At 31.9% G+C, this 14,517-nt stretch overlaps 1 protein-coding gene across 1 annotated transcript in view; it reads right to left on the reverse strand.

Annotated features, from left to right (window-relative positions):
• Positions 1-1,558, reverse strand: part of LOC149551395 (GTP-binding protein At2g22870-like) — a 99,558-nt gene extending 98,000 nt beyond the window's left edge. The window contains exon 1 of the mRNA XM_089786905.1: positions 845-1,558. Within this exon, the coding sequence (XP_089643031.1) occupies positions 845-1,451 (607 nt within the window). The 5' untranslated portion in view covers positions 1,452-1,558. The remainder of the gene's footprint in view (positions 1-844) is intronic.
• Between the last annotated feature and the right edge of the window lie 12,959 nt (positions 1,559-14,517).

Below are 14,517 nucleotides of genomic sequence, written 5' to 3' on the forward strand. Positions count from 1 at the left end.
AAAGCTGATGGAGTTCAAGGGTTTAAACCGAGATCGTGTGGCAAGGTTCATCTGGAAATCAAAATGAGAGTTGTATAATCGAGAAATTTTGTATATAATGGAGCCAGCGTGAAGACAAATCTCTTGCAAGACAAACAGTTAGTCCTTGATGATTGGAGATAGCTGCACGATCATTCGTGATGACATCTACGGCCAAGAAAAAGGGAAAAAACGGTTGCAAGGAATAGACGAACAGATGGAGAGAGACACAGGCAAATCATTTTTTAATAAAAAGTGCTTTAAATTGTGAGAGAGAAAAATATGCTGGCAAAAAGGTAAGGGGTAAAGCAGGGGCGTAACAGAGGATGAGGCCGACCATTCATAGCGAACGAGATTCGGGAAAACAAACCAAAATATATATTACTAGAAGAAGAAATAATCAAATTATCATCCATCTGGAGGTGTAGAACAGTCATATGCCATTTTTCTGTTTTGTAAAGTAGTTTTATGTTTCTTTGTTAGTATGATTTAAGGCATTTGAAAGGCTGATTTTCAGAATCAAAACGAAAGACAATGTTATCGTTTCCTTCTGACATAGAATTTTGCCTAATAATAAATCTGGTTATCTTTCATTGGACTGCCATACCTTAACTGCGCCGCAAATTGACCTCTAAAACCCATGAAAATGTATCTATGGTTCATATGACCGTTCCAATTGTAATCCGCCTTAAAAAAAAATCTCTAGGCCTCGTGTGCAGGCAGTGATAAAATATTTTATTTGCTGGGTTATGACTGCATATAACCGTGTGATAGAAATCCTGCACTGTGGCCAAAGCAAAGAAAAATACCTATACGGTATACCCACCTGGTTTCTTGGAAGTCATTGCCAACTGTTTCCTTCTGACCAGAGCATTGACAAGAGAAGATTTGCCCACATTGGAACGTCCCACCAAAGCAAACTCGGGAAACCCATGGGTGGGGCATTCCTCCACACTTGAGCTACTCTTTACAAACTCGGCCTGCTTTATTTGAGAACCCTTGGCATAAGGGCTCAGTACTATGTTTGATCCCTGTAATCTCTTGGCTTTCTGCAGCTGCGATGCATCCACTCCGGGAGGAATGAAAAGCTTATCTAAAGGAATGTGGATATCCTTCGCTGCTGCCGCTGCTTCTTCTTCTTGTTCTTCAAGTGGAACTAAAACAGGAGAGCTCTGACTAATCCTATTGGAGACATTAAGTGTGGCTTTAAAAGAGGCGGGTCCTCCCGTAAGTGTCCTTATATGTGGAGAGCCCAGAGAAAATCTGGAATACTTAGGGGACAGAAATGGGCTGACAATGGAGGACGACCAATGGTGCAGAGACGTGAACATGAAAGCAATGTTTGCGTGTCTGGGAAGGTGGACAGACATTTTTAAAACTGGGATGGAGATCTTGGCGATGGCATGGCGTTCAATATGAATTGGAAATAGCATACCAGTTCAAATAGATGGAGTTCCATACAGTCGACCGATAAGATTGGTTTTAAAATTTTGCCTACAGCCAACTTACATTTTATGTTTAAATCTAAGGATATCAAATTGCACTAAATGTAGAACTGGGTCTCATGAAGGGAGTTTTGTGAAAAATAGTTTCAATCTAAGGGTATCAAATTGCACTAAATGTAGAACTGGGTCTCATTAAGGGAGTTTTGTGAAAAATAGAGTTTCAATCTAAGGGGAAGTCTTGATGAGGCCGTGTCGCATTTGAGGGAATATTTTATGGAGCATGTGTCTCTATCAAAGTACAAATTATGTTGATAAGTAGGAGATAATTTCCATAGCAAGTTAAATTGTGATATTGCTATCACTATTTTGAGTCAAACTCATTGACCCATGTTTCATTAGTGTTAAGTAGATTTAACTATGTGATTTTGAGTCAAACTCATTGACCCATGTTTCATAAGAATAAATGGAACACTTAGCACTCATGAAACATGGGTCAATGAGTTTGACTCAAAATCACACAGTTAAATCTTGATAGCAATATCACAACTTGACTTGCTGTGGAAATTATCTCTTGCTTATCAATTGATGAGCTTAAGGGGCTTTCTAATGAATGGTTCATAAGGCACAATACTTGGTGAAGGTTTTACAAATGGGGTTGCAAGCTTTGGGTTTAACCATGAAGGAAACTCCATAGTTAAGTGCGCTCAGGCTGGAGTATACTAGGATAGGTGACCTCCTGGGAAGTCTTGGTGCTTCATCCCTATGAGCATCAGCTAGATCCAATGAGTGTTGGGTGTTCCATTTATTCTCATGAGAGATGGATTCATGTTGAATCAGTACTCATGAAACATGGGTCAATGAGTTTGACTCAAAATCACACAGTTAAATCCTGATAGCAATATCAATACTAATTATGTTTTTTTTTTTTTTTGTTTTTTTTTAGAATTATTTTTGAAGAGAGAATATTAGAGGGAAATATAAGAATGGAGGGAAGAAAAATTAAGGAATCACTTCACCCTTTTTTCACTATATTGCTTAACTATAGCTCCTCCTTTTTTCGACAACTTGTTTTCAATAGCTAGAGGTTATTAATTCCTCCCACAGGCAGGATACTATAGCATTCAAGTGAGTGCTAATATGTTTTCTCTTTTAACCAATCACATTGTAGAATTTTTTACAAATATATGTATTTTTATAATGTTTCTAATTTCTTTTTTTTTAAGTTTGTTTTTCTAAAAATATATTATTCCTCTTCCTATTGGCTAGTACAATGAACAGTCATGGTGCAAAGATTTGTAAAATTGACTTTACTTTCAAAATAGAATTTGTTTCCCATAACTTTAGGCTTTCTAGAAAATTCCTTTAAAAAATTCAATATGAGTAGGTGGTGCATTCAATGCAAGTTTCAGTGGTTGCATCCATTGCAAATTTCTAGAAACCTCTAATTGTGAAAGAAAAATCAAAAAATTGCCCTCATCTTTTATTTCTGAAAACATCATTACATTCTAGAACATTCAGAATCCATTTTTTATCCAAAATTTTGCAAGTGAAGCCAAACAAGTTAATGGGGTGAACTATTTTCTTGGCGGATGATGGTGGGATAATTTAATCGATTTTTGCATGTAGTATAATGTAGGTTAAATCTTGTGTTATGAATCTTCTATAAAAGTATACTAGAAGATACCCTTATTGTAAGTGTGGAGGCATTCGTCGAACTTGATTTATTTAACAAAGATAAAATGAAATTATAGTTTTTTGAAAGGCCTACATGGCATAAATCTTTGTGCTAGGATCTTTCAAGCCTATTTAGAATGTGTTTAATGGTTAAATTTTGGTGTTGAATATATGACCCCAGTGTCTATGGGGTGTCTGTGTCTATGTAGGTCTCCAAGTTCATTGTTTAACAACACAAATAATAGAGCAACTTATATTGGCATTGAAGAATAGGATAAACAATTTCCAATCGATTTGCCTTGACTCAAGTCCAAATCTGGTTGCTTCCCATGCTTATAACCTCATCTATTCTTTGTTCTAAAAACACCCAAATTAAAATAGGTTGTTATATGGTTTGTTTTTAGTGTGAGCTTGTTAATTGGTAGTTATTTGTTATGGATAGCAATTGCTTGCCTTGAAGAACCTTGCCAAGGTTTTTGTAATATTAATTTCTAAGCATGGTTTGAATAAGCTCTACAAGTGTTCATGAACTGAGTTGTCACTGATGCACAATTCATTTGTTCCTAATAGACAAAACTTACCTGAAGTGATGGAAAATGAGAAGATCTTCAGATTAAGAAGGTCACAAAATATGTCAAATTTGTATGCTACTTTATTTGAAGATTGTTGTAATTGGTAGTTATTTGTTATGGATAGCAGTTGCTTACCTTGAAGAACCTTGCCAAGGTTTTTGTAATATTAATTTCTAAGCATGGTTTGAATAAGCTCTATAAGTGTCCATGAACTGAGTTGCCATTGATGCACAATTCATTTGTTCCTAATAGACAAAACTTACCTGAAGTGATGGAAAATGAGAAGATCTTCAGATTAAGAAGGTCACAAAATATGTCAAATTTGTATGCTACTATGTTTGAAGATTTTAACTTATACAATGTCTATAACCAAACTTAAGCTAGTTGTACTTGTTTGTCTAGTTCTTTGATACATTAGAGACATGTTAAGGTAGGCTTGAGTGACTTGTCTCCTCTTTATGGTAAGCACATGCAAATTCTGATCAATACAGATGAGTTGGATTTTGAAGAGCATGAATCATAGGAAAACAAAATGCAGCAGTGACATTTTATCCAGGTGCATTGTTCATGATTCCATTGTTTTGCATTCATGTATGCAATATAGCATACAAATATCAGTCATATGAGGTAAGAATTAGTGTGTTTTTCATTTTGATCTTTATCTTTTTAGAGTTAAGAAGACACCCTTGTGGGCTTCTCATGCCACTCTGTTTTGGTAAAAAGCTTTGTGTTTTTAAGCCCAAAGTTGTCTTAAGAGATGGGGGACGGGTAGCTAGTGTTTCTGGCACTTTTTGGCAATTGTGAATAGCTAGGGGATGTGTCCCTGAAATGTGGAGGGGACAGGGATAGGGACTTGTCTTATTGTATCCTTTATATGTAGCCTAAATGGTGTAGGGTTAAACTGATAATTTCTGGATTTGATTATGTCAATTTTTTTATCATCAATGTTTAGGATCACACTACATGATCCATCATCGGAATGCTAGAAGAAAAAGAAAAAGAAAGACTTCTGATATTCCATAATACTTATTTAAGCTTAAAAGCAAAGGTAATAGTGGTGTACCCTGATACTTACTGATGTGTTCATACATACTAGTGTCCCATTTGCTTTCCTATGGCACATTCATGCATTCCAAACCATTACTAGTATTAATTATAAACACTTGTTTTGTTAATCTACTAGTGCTAAAACCATAGGGGAACTTGTATCTTTCAAACATGTGCCCAAGTTAATTGATATATTAAAATTTTATGCTCAATTTTAAGGGTCATGTTTGTGATTAGCTTGTTAGGAACAACACTAGTCACATATTTTTCATTAACAAGAAGCGATTGGAAATACACTGGGAAAGCCTCTACTACCCAACTGCTTATCCAAGGATCACCAACATTGTTTGGTCTATAAATTAGGCTCCCTTTTTGTTCACCATTCATAGCGTTCGTACCATTATATTGAAATTCTAAAAAAATTATTAGTTGTCTGTCATCCTTTTGGCAAGTTGATCATCATTGTTATTTTATTAATTTTATTGTATAATGTATACACCAATACACCATTTATTCCTTACAATATATCAGTACTAGTTGCAAGTAATGTATAAAATTATTTATTTTAATGCATGGTGTTTATGATTCCATGATTACTATTGGCAGGAACTAGACACTTTGTGTCCTTGTTTTCAATAGCTAAGCAGTTGCACATAAATAATTGCATAGGGACACTTTTATTCAACTTTTATGCTTACTTTTAAGCCCAAAACAAGATTAACTCTTTAAACAAATCAAAACTGATGTTGTCATTAATTGTGTAATTCAGTTTAGCTTAAAATTTTAAATTCTTATATTTAAACATTTAATAAGGCTAGAAAAATCAAATCATATTGATTGTAATTATTTACAAAATAATAGTATTAAAAGAAATTGTTTATATATTCAATTATTTATTTATTTATTATGTCACTAATAAATTAACATTACAAGTGTGCATTGTCATTGGTACACTTAGACTTGTAATACTCATTAACTTGTACGTACAAAAGTAACATTATTATTAGAAAAATAACATCATTGTTTACAAATACAAATATAATTGAATACTCAAAAACATAAGATGTTATATTTATATACTAAATATATTGGATTATGTACAAACATGCATAACTTTTGGTGCATAATATGATCAATCACGTACAAACATGCACAATTATTGGTGTATAATATGGTTTAATATAAATAAAATTGAACTATTAATGCTCTCATCTTCACATTAACCCACAAATCCCATGAAATCCTAAGGCAATTACTCCAACTTTAATTTGTACCTACATAGATACCTAGTGGTGTAAGACTCACCAATAAACCAAATTAGCAATAGCAATTTCAAAAATTAAATTGAATTCATGAATGTGTCTATGAATTGCATAATTAATGCTAAGCAATTGCAAGCATACCATGAAATGAACAAATCTTTCCACTTCACTTTCAAATTTAGATTTACCAACTACAAATTAATGCACAAATTCCTATAAGAGACTCTTTTTTTCGTTACTTTCATTGCAATTTCCCTATATGTGCATTAATTATTATCTAATATATATGTTGGGTTGATTATTCTCTTCACAATGCATGGTTCCTTTGGAAGATTTTGTTGTTGTTCAAGTTGTGTTTTTTTTCATGTATTTGTTCACTTTATGCACATATGTATCTCTTAATTGTATGCATTACTTAGATGCATTCAATTATAATGTTTTGAGTTAGTAAGATGTTTGAAGCATTCAAATTTTATATTGTCATATAACATTTTTTAAAGTTAGTTATTCATATTCTTGCATATCAAGCTAGTATTTACAGTATGCATTCAAATAATTTTGTTTTGAGTTAAGTTATTTACAATATTCATGAGTTAGATGCATTCAATTTCAAGTTCTAGCATATAACTATTTTCAATTAGTTATTTCAAGCTTTCAAAAGTCAAGTTGGTGTTCAGTGCATGTGTTACTTACATGCATTTAAAACATATTATTTTGAGTTACTGAGGTGATCATAGCCTTTACTAGTTTAACTGCATTCAAATTTTATAAGTTCTTACATTTCATTGTTTTTAGTGACTGTTTATTTTAATCTAATAGCTCACAAACATTTTTTCCTTACTTTTAACCAATTATGGTTTAGAAATAGAAAAAAATAGTTGGTTGTAGTTTGTTTAGCTCTATGAAATGGTTTCAAGCTTATTGGCATTTTATGTCCTATAAAGGCAATACCAAGACCTTACATAAATTCTTTTGAATTTTTTTATAGAAAAGTATAGAATAAACTCTTTAGAGTATGGAAATAATGTTCTAAGTTATATAGACTTTGCAAATGTTATAGCAGTGTCAATTATGAAAGGATTGTTACATTGTTATTTCATTGTCTCCAAGGTGTACTTGGATATCTCAAACAAATTGAATAGAAAGTAAATTTGAGTTTTCTACCCGTTGTTTATGCATTTGTGTTGACCATTTTAGTTTTCTTGCAATGGGAAAATTCAATTGCTCAAGATGATTAATAATGAACATGGGAGTGTATTCTAGATATATAAATAAAATTTGATGGCAATATGTATTAAATATCATTGTATGGCACTTTGTAATTGTTACTCTTTGAGTTATGTCTAATTATTGAAGGGAAATGTATGCAATTTATTTCATTTGACTCTATGCTCAATGGATCTAGCACTAGTCTAGAATGTTTAAACTAATATATCTTCAGGAGAAAAAATTGGTATCAAAATTATTTATACTTTTTGTTTTAGGTGTAGGACTAATGTAGTTCTATCCTTACTGATTTACAAGTTAAGTGTGAAGTTAAGTGTGATTATGCATGAAAATGGTGAAATACAAGCATGTACTTTTAGAGGTTTGTGATTTGTTGGTTAAAATGAGTTTATGATATATACAAATTTGTGAATTAGGAACACCCTCCTCACCTAAGTGGATTTCAAAGTGTAGAAGACTTGCATGCCTAGATAGTTGCATTTTATTGTCTTCTATTTGTCAATAGTGTTGATTACATGCTCTAGGATCTCAATCTAATGACCTTGTATTGTATGTCTCCTTGGGACTAAAAATACTGAGAAAAATCTCTAACAAAATGTTCCTGACATTTGTATACTCAATTAATTGTTGGTGATTAAGGTGTCTCAACTTTAAAAATTCTAGAGCATTTATTTATTACTATTTCAGGTTTTTTCATAGTTATTTAGCTATGAAGTAATTGTGCTCCATCATAAGGATCTTGGGTACTATGAGTTGGCACTTTTGCCACATATTGGTACCTTTACAATTAATTTAGTAGTGTCAGAAGATGCATATCAAGAGGTTTAACATGGAAAGCCTAATTTTGTAGGATTTCATGACAATTGTAAGGGATAAATATGGGGTGGGTCATTTTTTATGTGAGAGCTAGTTATTATGATATGTGTAATGCCCCTCTATCCCTGAAAACTATAGGTGTAGTTTGATGATAGTATATGTACACTTGGACTATGTTAGGGGCTAAGGTTACTTTTGGTACTCCTTGGTTTCACAACTTGACAAATTCATGCCCTAGTAAAACTTTAAAAATATTACCTATCTACTCAGAAACCAACAATCAACTAATTACTTATATTATAATATGTTTAGAAATATATCTATACTTATCATAAAAACCCTTCTTATAATGTTAGATATTGCTTTGCATTAGACACTTGATCATGTTCTATATAATGTCCTTATTAGATTGGGTATATGGTTGAATTGTATTGTGCTTTATATGTCCTTCTAGATTCATTATTTATACTTTAAATACTTTTTTTATAATGATGATTATTATTTGTTCTTAAGCTAACCCAACTAACCCATGATGGCTTATATGTGTGTGTGTTTACTCTTCTTGGTGTGTCTTCTAAATAAGGGAGGCAGTCGTGGTCACTTCTTCAAGAGATCTACATGATGTCACACTCCTCCTTCCTTGTGTGTGTGTGTGTGTGTGTGTGTGTGTGTGTGTGTGTGTGTGTGTGTGTGTGTGTGTGTGTGTGTGTGTGTGTGTTTGTATATGTATATGTATATGTATGTTGTCGATTGGTGATGCAGGTGTACCAGGCATCGATTCCACTTAACCACATAGGTCTGAATGTGTCTCAAAATCCTTGAATCACTTGTTGTTAAAAGGAGATGGAACCATGATCCATATAGGCATCCTCATATCCTTAGAAATCTAATAGAAAGTTAGTCACATAGTCTAGGGATTATGTTCTTGTCATTTCTTTTTTATGGTTTGATTGGTGGATTCTAGTGTTTAGAATTATGTGTTCATGATCTAGATATATTTTATATATACATAAATTATCTATGATGTTTTTTTGGTATATTTATATGAGTGCACACATATATACCTATATAAGTATACATCATTACATAGTTAGTGTATTTAAGTATTTGTGTATGTTATAGATTTTTTGTAAGTGATTTATTTATACACTTGGGTATAAAGAGAAATATTTTAGAATAAAAAATAAAGAAATTAAAAGGGATAAAATAAAAAAGCACAAGCATTTAGAAGGGGGGGAAGAATGTGAGATCAAAACATAAATACAATAAAGGGCATAAAAATTTTGGATTATAAAGCACCAGAGAGGGTATTTACATCATGTTTGGACCATTTGTTCATTATATACCCCTAATATACCTAAACAACTTGTAAAATGGTAGTTAATTACATAAACTAAGGCAATTTTAGATTTTGGAATTATTTTTATTTAAGAGGGTGGTGTCTTTTCCCCTAAAGTGGCATGAAAGGTATTCAAGAACATATATAAGTAGTGTAAAATGTAAATGTGGAAGGACAGGATGGTTAAAAGGTAGAAGAGAGAGTGGTTGTACTTTTTATGGATATTTGTATGGAGAAAAATTAATGACATGTTAGGGAGAGTTTGTGAGTATAATTTTTAAGGATTTATAAGTTTCTTTCCTTTTTTGAAGAGAGATTTATATATGAGAATTAAGTAGTTGAGAGAGGGATTTATTACCATTTTATTTATTTTTCTTCGATGGATATTTTTGAAAGTGGAGAGGGTTTGAATGATGCATCTCAAGTGGATTTATTTTATTCTATTGTCTCCTTGCTCTTGCTTCTGTTGAATCTTAGTAGGACTTGAGTTGTGGATTGAAATTATTAATTGCATTATTTATCTGACTAACTATATATCTATTTATATGTTCTCTTGATGTAATATAATTTTATATTTAATTCATACAATTTTTTAGATGTTTTGTGTTTCTATTTGTGAAAATTGCTATATATTTTTCTATGGTATTTAGCCACTAGTGTTTGAAGATATATTATTTTATGTTAAAGGGTTGTTGGTAACTAGAGTCATGGAATAGTGTATTGTGATATTTTTTATGTCTTATTATCCAAGGTATCTTATGCATGCTACATGTTTCTATTATACGCTTGATTTGGGGCTTTTAAACCAGTTTGACCTCTTCCTAGGGTTTTCATGCTCCCAATTGTTGTTTAAGACACCAGAGGTACGTAAAATTGTTAAGTGAAATATACAATTTATGTTTAGCATTGAAAATTATTGTAAAGACATATTCTTATGGTCTCTGTGCCTTTTTTATCATTTATGCATTGTGATGCTTATATAATGTGTTAAGGTTTTGTTTAAACTAGGGGTATGGGACCCTAAGAATGTTGTGCCATCAAATTTTCTAAGATTTTGGTTTTGTATTTTTTAGTGGGTAGGAGCCCTAGGTGAGTGGCTCACCATAAGTGTTGGGACCCAAAAGTGGTCACTAGAGAATCATATGCAGTAGAGACTAGAGTCTTGAATAGGTTGGCTCTACATGTGAGTTTGTAATCAAGTGGAAATATTAATTAAATAAATGGGTTATTAGGAGTTTGGGTAAACACATTAATCAAGATAAGTGATATTGGGTCACACTTATCCTGTTGGAGTATAAGGACTATATGTCATCCTATATAAGGTCTTGATGCAATAGGGTGACAATAGTTATGGAGGTTGATCCCAATATTAAGAAAAGTGTGATAAGGGTGCATATGCCCTGTTGGAGTACTAGGACCATATGGCATTTTGTATAAGGCCTGGATGTGGCATGATGACATTGGTTCAAGAGGTTGATCCCAACATTTGAGGGGTATGCAATGACACTCACCTAGATGTGGTTGAACCCATAACTTTATTTTTACCTTTGGTTGTCCATTTTCCTTGTGATTTCATTTTGGGGCATTATTCTTTGTGTGGTTTAATGTTACCTTTATACTTTGATTTTCAGGTATAAGCCTTAGATTACCTCTGAACCTATATGGATCATGGTCTTATCTCCTAGCTCAGGGGAGTGGACCATATATGGCTCTACGTGGTTAGGTGGTAAAATATTTTGAGGTACTATTCGAGTTTTCATGGATGGCTTTATATGGATCCTTGTTGGGTAGCGGCCAAAGATCAATTCTTGAAGTCTATATGTTGCATCTCCTTGAAAAAAATCTTTGTAACTTTTTAATATAAAATCTTGAAGAAAGTAAAATCTCATATGTATATGTCATGAAATGAAATGCTATATAAAAAGGATAAAGGGTATCTCTAGGAGAAACAAAGAGAAACGTGAACATACTGTATTGATTCAAAAGATGAATGAAGTTATGATGATGCCAACACATTGTATATTTCTTTGCATTTAGATGATTGTATAATAAATAAAAGAACCATGTGCTCTTTATAATGTTTTCAAATAAACAATCTATGATTTGCTTTACGTGTGTAGTGGATGGTTCAAACTTGTTTCATGTATGTTTACTACGGGTTAAGTAGATGTATTTGATTAGAAGGATTGGGGCATTAGTTACTTATTTGTAAATGGATATTAGGGTGGATAATGTATCAAATTATAAGTATACATGAAACTAATATACAGTTTAATGTAAGTAGTAAGGATAAAATGTTAGAGATAAATTAAGGAAAATTGTTTAAAGATGACATTGGGGAACCTGTCAGGACCATTACATATAAGATATAGTAAGTGAAATAATTTATTTTTTAAAATTATTTATCAAACTCTGTATCAATTTTTTGTATCCTTTTGGGTTCCCTAGAGGGGCATTACATTTAATATCACATCCCTTAGTTGCTACATTGGGAGCTCTAGGGTCTATTATGCTTAGAGAAAGAAAGAGAAAGGAAAAAACATGAAACAATGTAGAGCATGTTGCCTATTAATTTTTAGGATGGAGTAAAGTTCTTCCCAAATTTTCAACAAGAAGTTTCTCAAGGTAAGTAAAACAAATCATGATCATAAGGGCCCAAACTTTTTGAAATAATTCAAAACTAGGGCATAGGTGTGACATAAACATTCTAGGAGAAATAATTCACATTGGTGGTGATAAGAAGAAGAGAGTTTGTAATGAACTCTAGAAAATTAATATTTTACTAGTGTATATCCCAAGCATTGGAGAAAACCCACTTGATTAATGAATACCTCACCTTTCACTATTTAGGATGAACTTATATTTTCAATATATTAATGGTTGGAGGCCATATGATAATCTACTTTCTTCAGTAATAATTATTAAATGTGGACATCTTGTATATTGACCATCCTATATAATTATATCAAGGACAAGAAATGACAAGAATATAAATTATAGAGAGCCATATATTGTAAGGTCATTTGTTGCTAAGTTTAGAAAACAAATTACATTCATGGTAAACATTATCTTAAGGAATGTGTATGTTTTGACCCTACCTCAACTGACAATGAAAAGATTCTTGTAGGGAACGAATTAAAAAATATTGGACAAAAGAATTTAGCAATATGTTGTATCCTTGTTTGGTTCTAGGAGATTGATAAACACTTAGACGAAGAATATTTTTCTCTTTCTTTTCCAAAACTCTAATTAGTTGCTAAAGGATTAGGTTTATATTATATAGAAAACAATCTTTCCACTCTCAGGAAAGGTTGGATAGTTGAAAAAATCTAATAAAGTATGAGTATTATCCTTATTAATAGAATAATGGAAATGATTCTTAAGAAATTAAAAAATCCTAAATTCAAATAACAAAATAGTTAGGAGAAAACAATTGAAGATTTACTTGATATCATAAAAGTATATGTTAAGCATAAGTTTGTAGAATATTTTAAGAGAGACCAAAGCTACTTATAGGGACAATGATAAGAAGCAATTATAATCAAGATAATATATTGTGATGCTAGAAAATAATAGGACAATTAACCATAAACATAGATTAGTAAGATGTATCCCACCAAGGGATATCCCTTGTGATATTTAATGAATAGAAAAGATAAAAGAAACAACTCCTCCTTGACCAACTAAACACCTAGGAGAATTATTAAAAAAAAACTTATACAAATGGATGTATCTTGTGACATAACTAGAAATAAGTAACCTCTTTAACCTAATAGATTCATCTTATCTATAACGTTTATTGTAGAAGTACATGACTATTATATTGTGTAGCATTAAAAAAATACACACTTCAAGGTTATCCTATTTACCAATTAAAACTAATAAAATTGTGACCAAGAAGGTAGTATACAAAAATAAAAAATAAGAGTAGATGTTCTATCTTGGGATCCATTTAGGAATTCCAATTTACAAATTTTTCCAACATATGTTTTCTAAATGATAGAAGGACTTTAGAGAGATTATAGACTAAGTATTCTTCTTTAAGGCCTAATAAAGAAAGTTATAATGCTAGAATCTAATTAGGTAACCTTAGACAGCTAACTTATGGAAATAAGCATGGTTATGAACATGCATTTGAGAACTCCTTATAAGAATATTTGAATTCTAATAAAAGATTGTATTTAATCATAATTAGGTTGTTTACTTGAGGTAGGTTATCATGAAATTGATAATGTGACCATGATGACTTTGAGGAGTAAGTCAAATTTTAGGGGAAGAGGATGTAATACCCATCTAACCTTGAAAACCATAAGTAGAGTTTGATCATATTATATGTACACTTAGACTATATTGGGGGCTAAGGTTACTTCTAGTGCTCCACGATTTCACAACTTGATAGATTTATGCCTTGGTAAAACTATAAAAATTGTACCTATCTACTCAGAAACCAATAATCAACTAAGTACATATATTATAGTATATTTAGAAATATTTATATTATTTTCATACACACCCTTCTTATGATGTTAGATATTGCTTTGCATTAAACACTTGATCATGTTCTATATAATGTATTTAGGAGATTGGGTATATGGTTGAATTGTATCATGCTTTATATGTTGTTATAAATTCATTATTTATACTTTAAATACATTTTTTATAATGTTCTGATTTTTTGATTTTTTTTAAGCTAACCCAACTAACCCATGATGGCTTAAATATGTGTGCATTTATTCTACTTGGTGTGTCTTCTAGATAAGGGGAGGTAGTCATAGTCACTTCTTCGGTAGATCTACACGATTTCACACTCCTCCTTCATTGTTTGTCACTATTTGTAGCACACACACACACACACACACATGTATTATATCTTGTTAATTGGTGATGCAGGTGTGTGCAGGTACTAGGCATTGACTCCACCTAGCCACATAGGTTTGAGCGTGCCTCAAAATCCTTGAAACAATTGTCGTTAAAAGGAGATGGGACCATGATCCATATAGGCATCCTTATATCCTTGGAAATCTAATAGGAAGTTAGTCACCTAGTCCAAGGATTATGCTTTTATCATTTCTTTTTATGCTTTGATTGATGGATTCCAGTGTTTAGAATTATGTGTT

Source organism: Cupressus sempervirens, chromosome 6 (assembly GCF_028749045.1).
Source record: "Cupressus sempervirens isolate cs-2001-9-10 chromosome 6, ASM2874904v1, whole genome shotgun sequence".
Taxonomy (NCBI): Eukaryota; Viridiplantae; Streptophyta; class Pinopsida; order Cupressales; family Cupressaceae; genus Cupressus; species Cupressus sempervirens.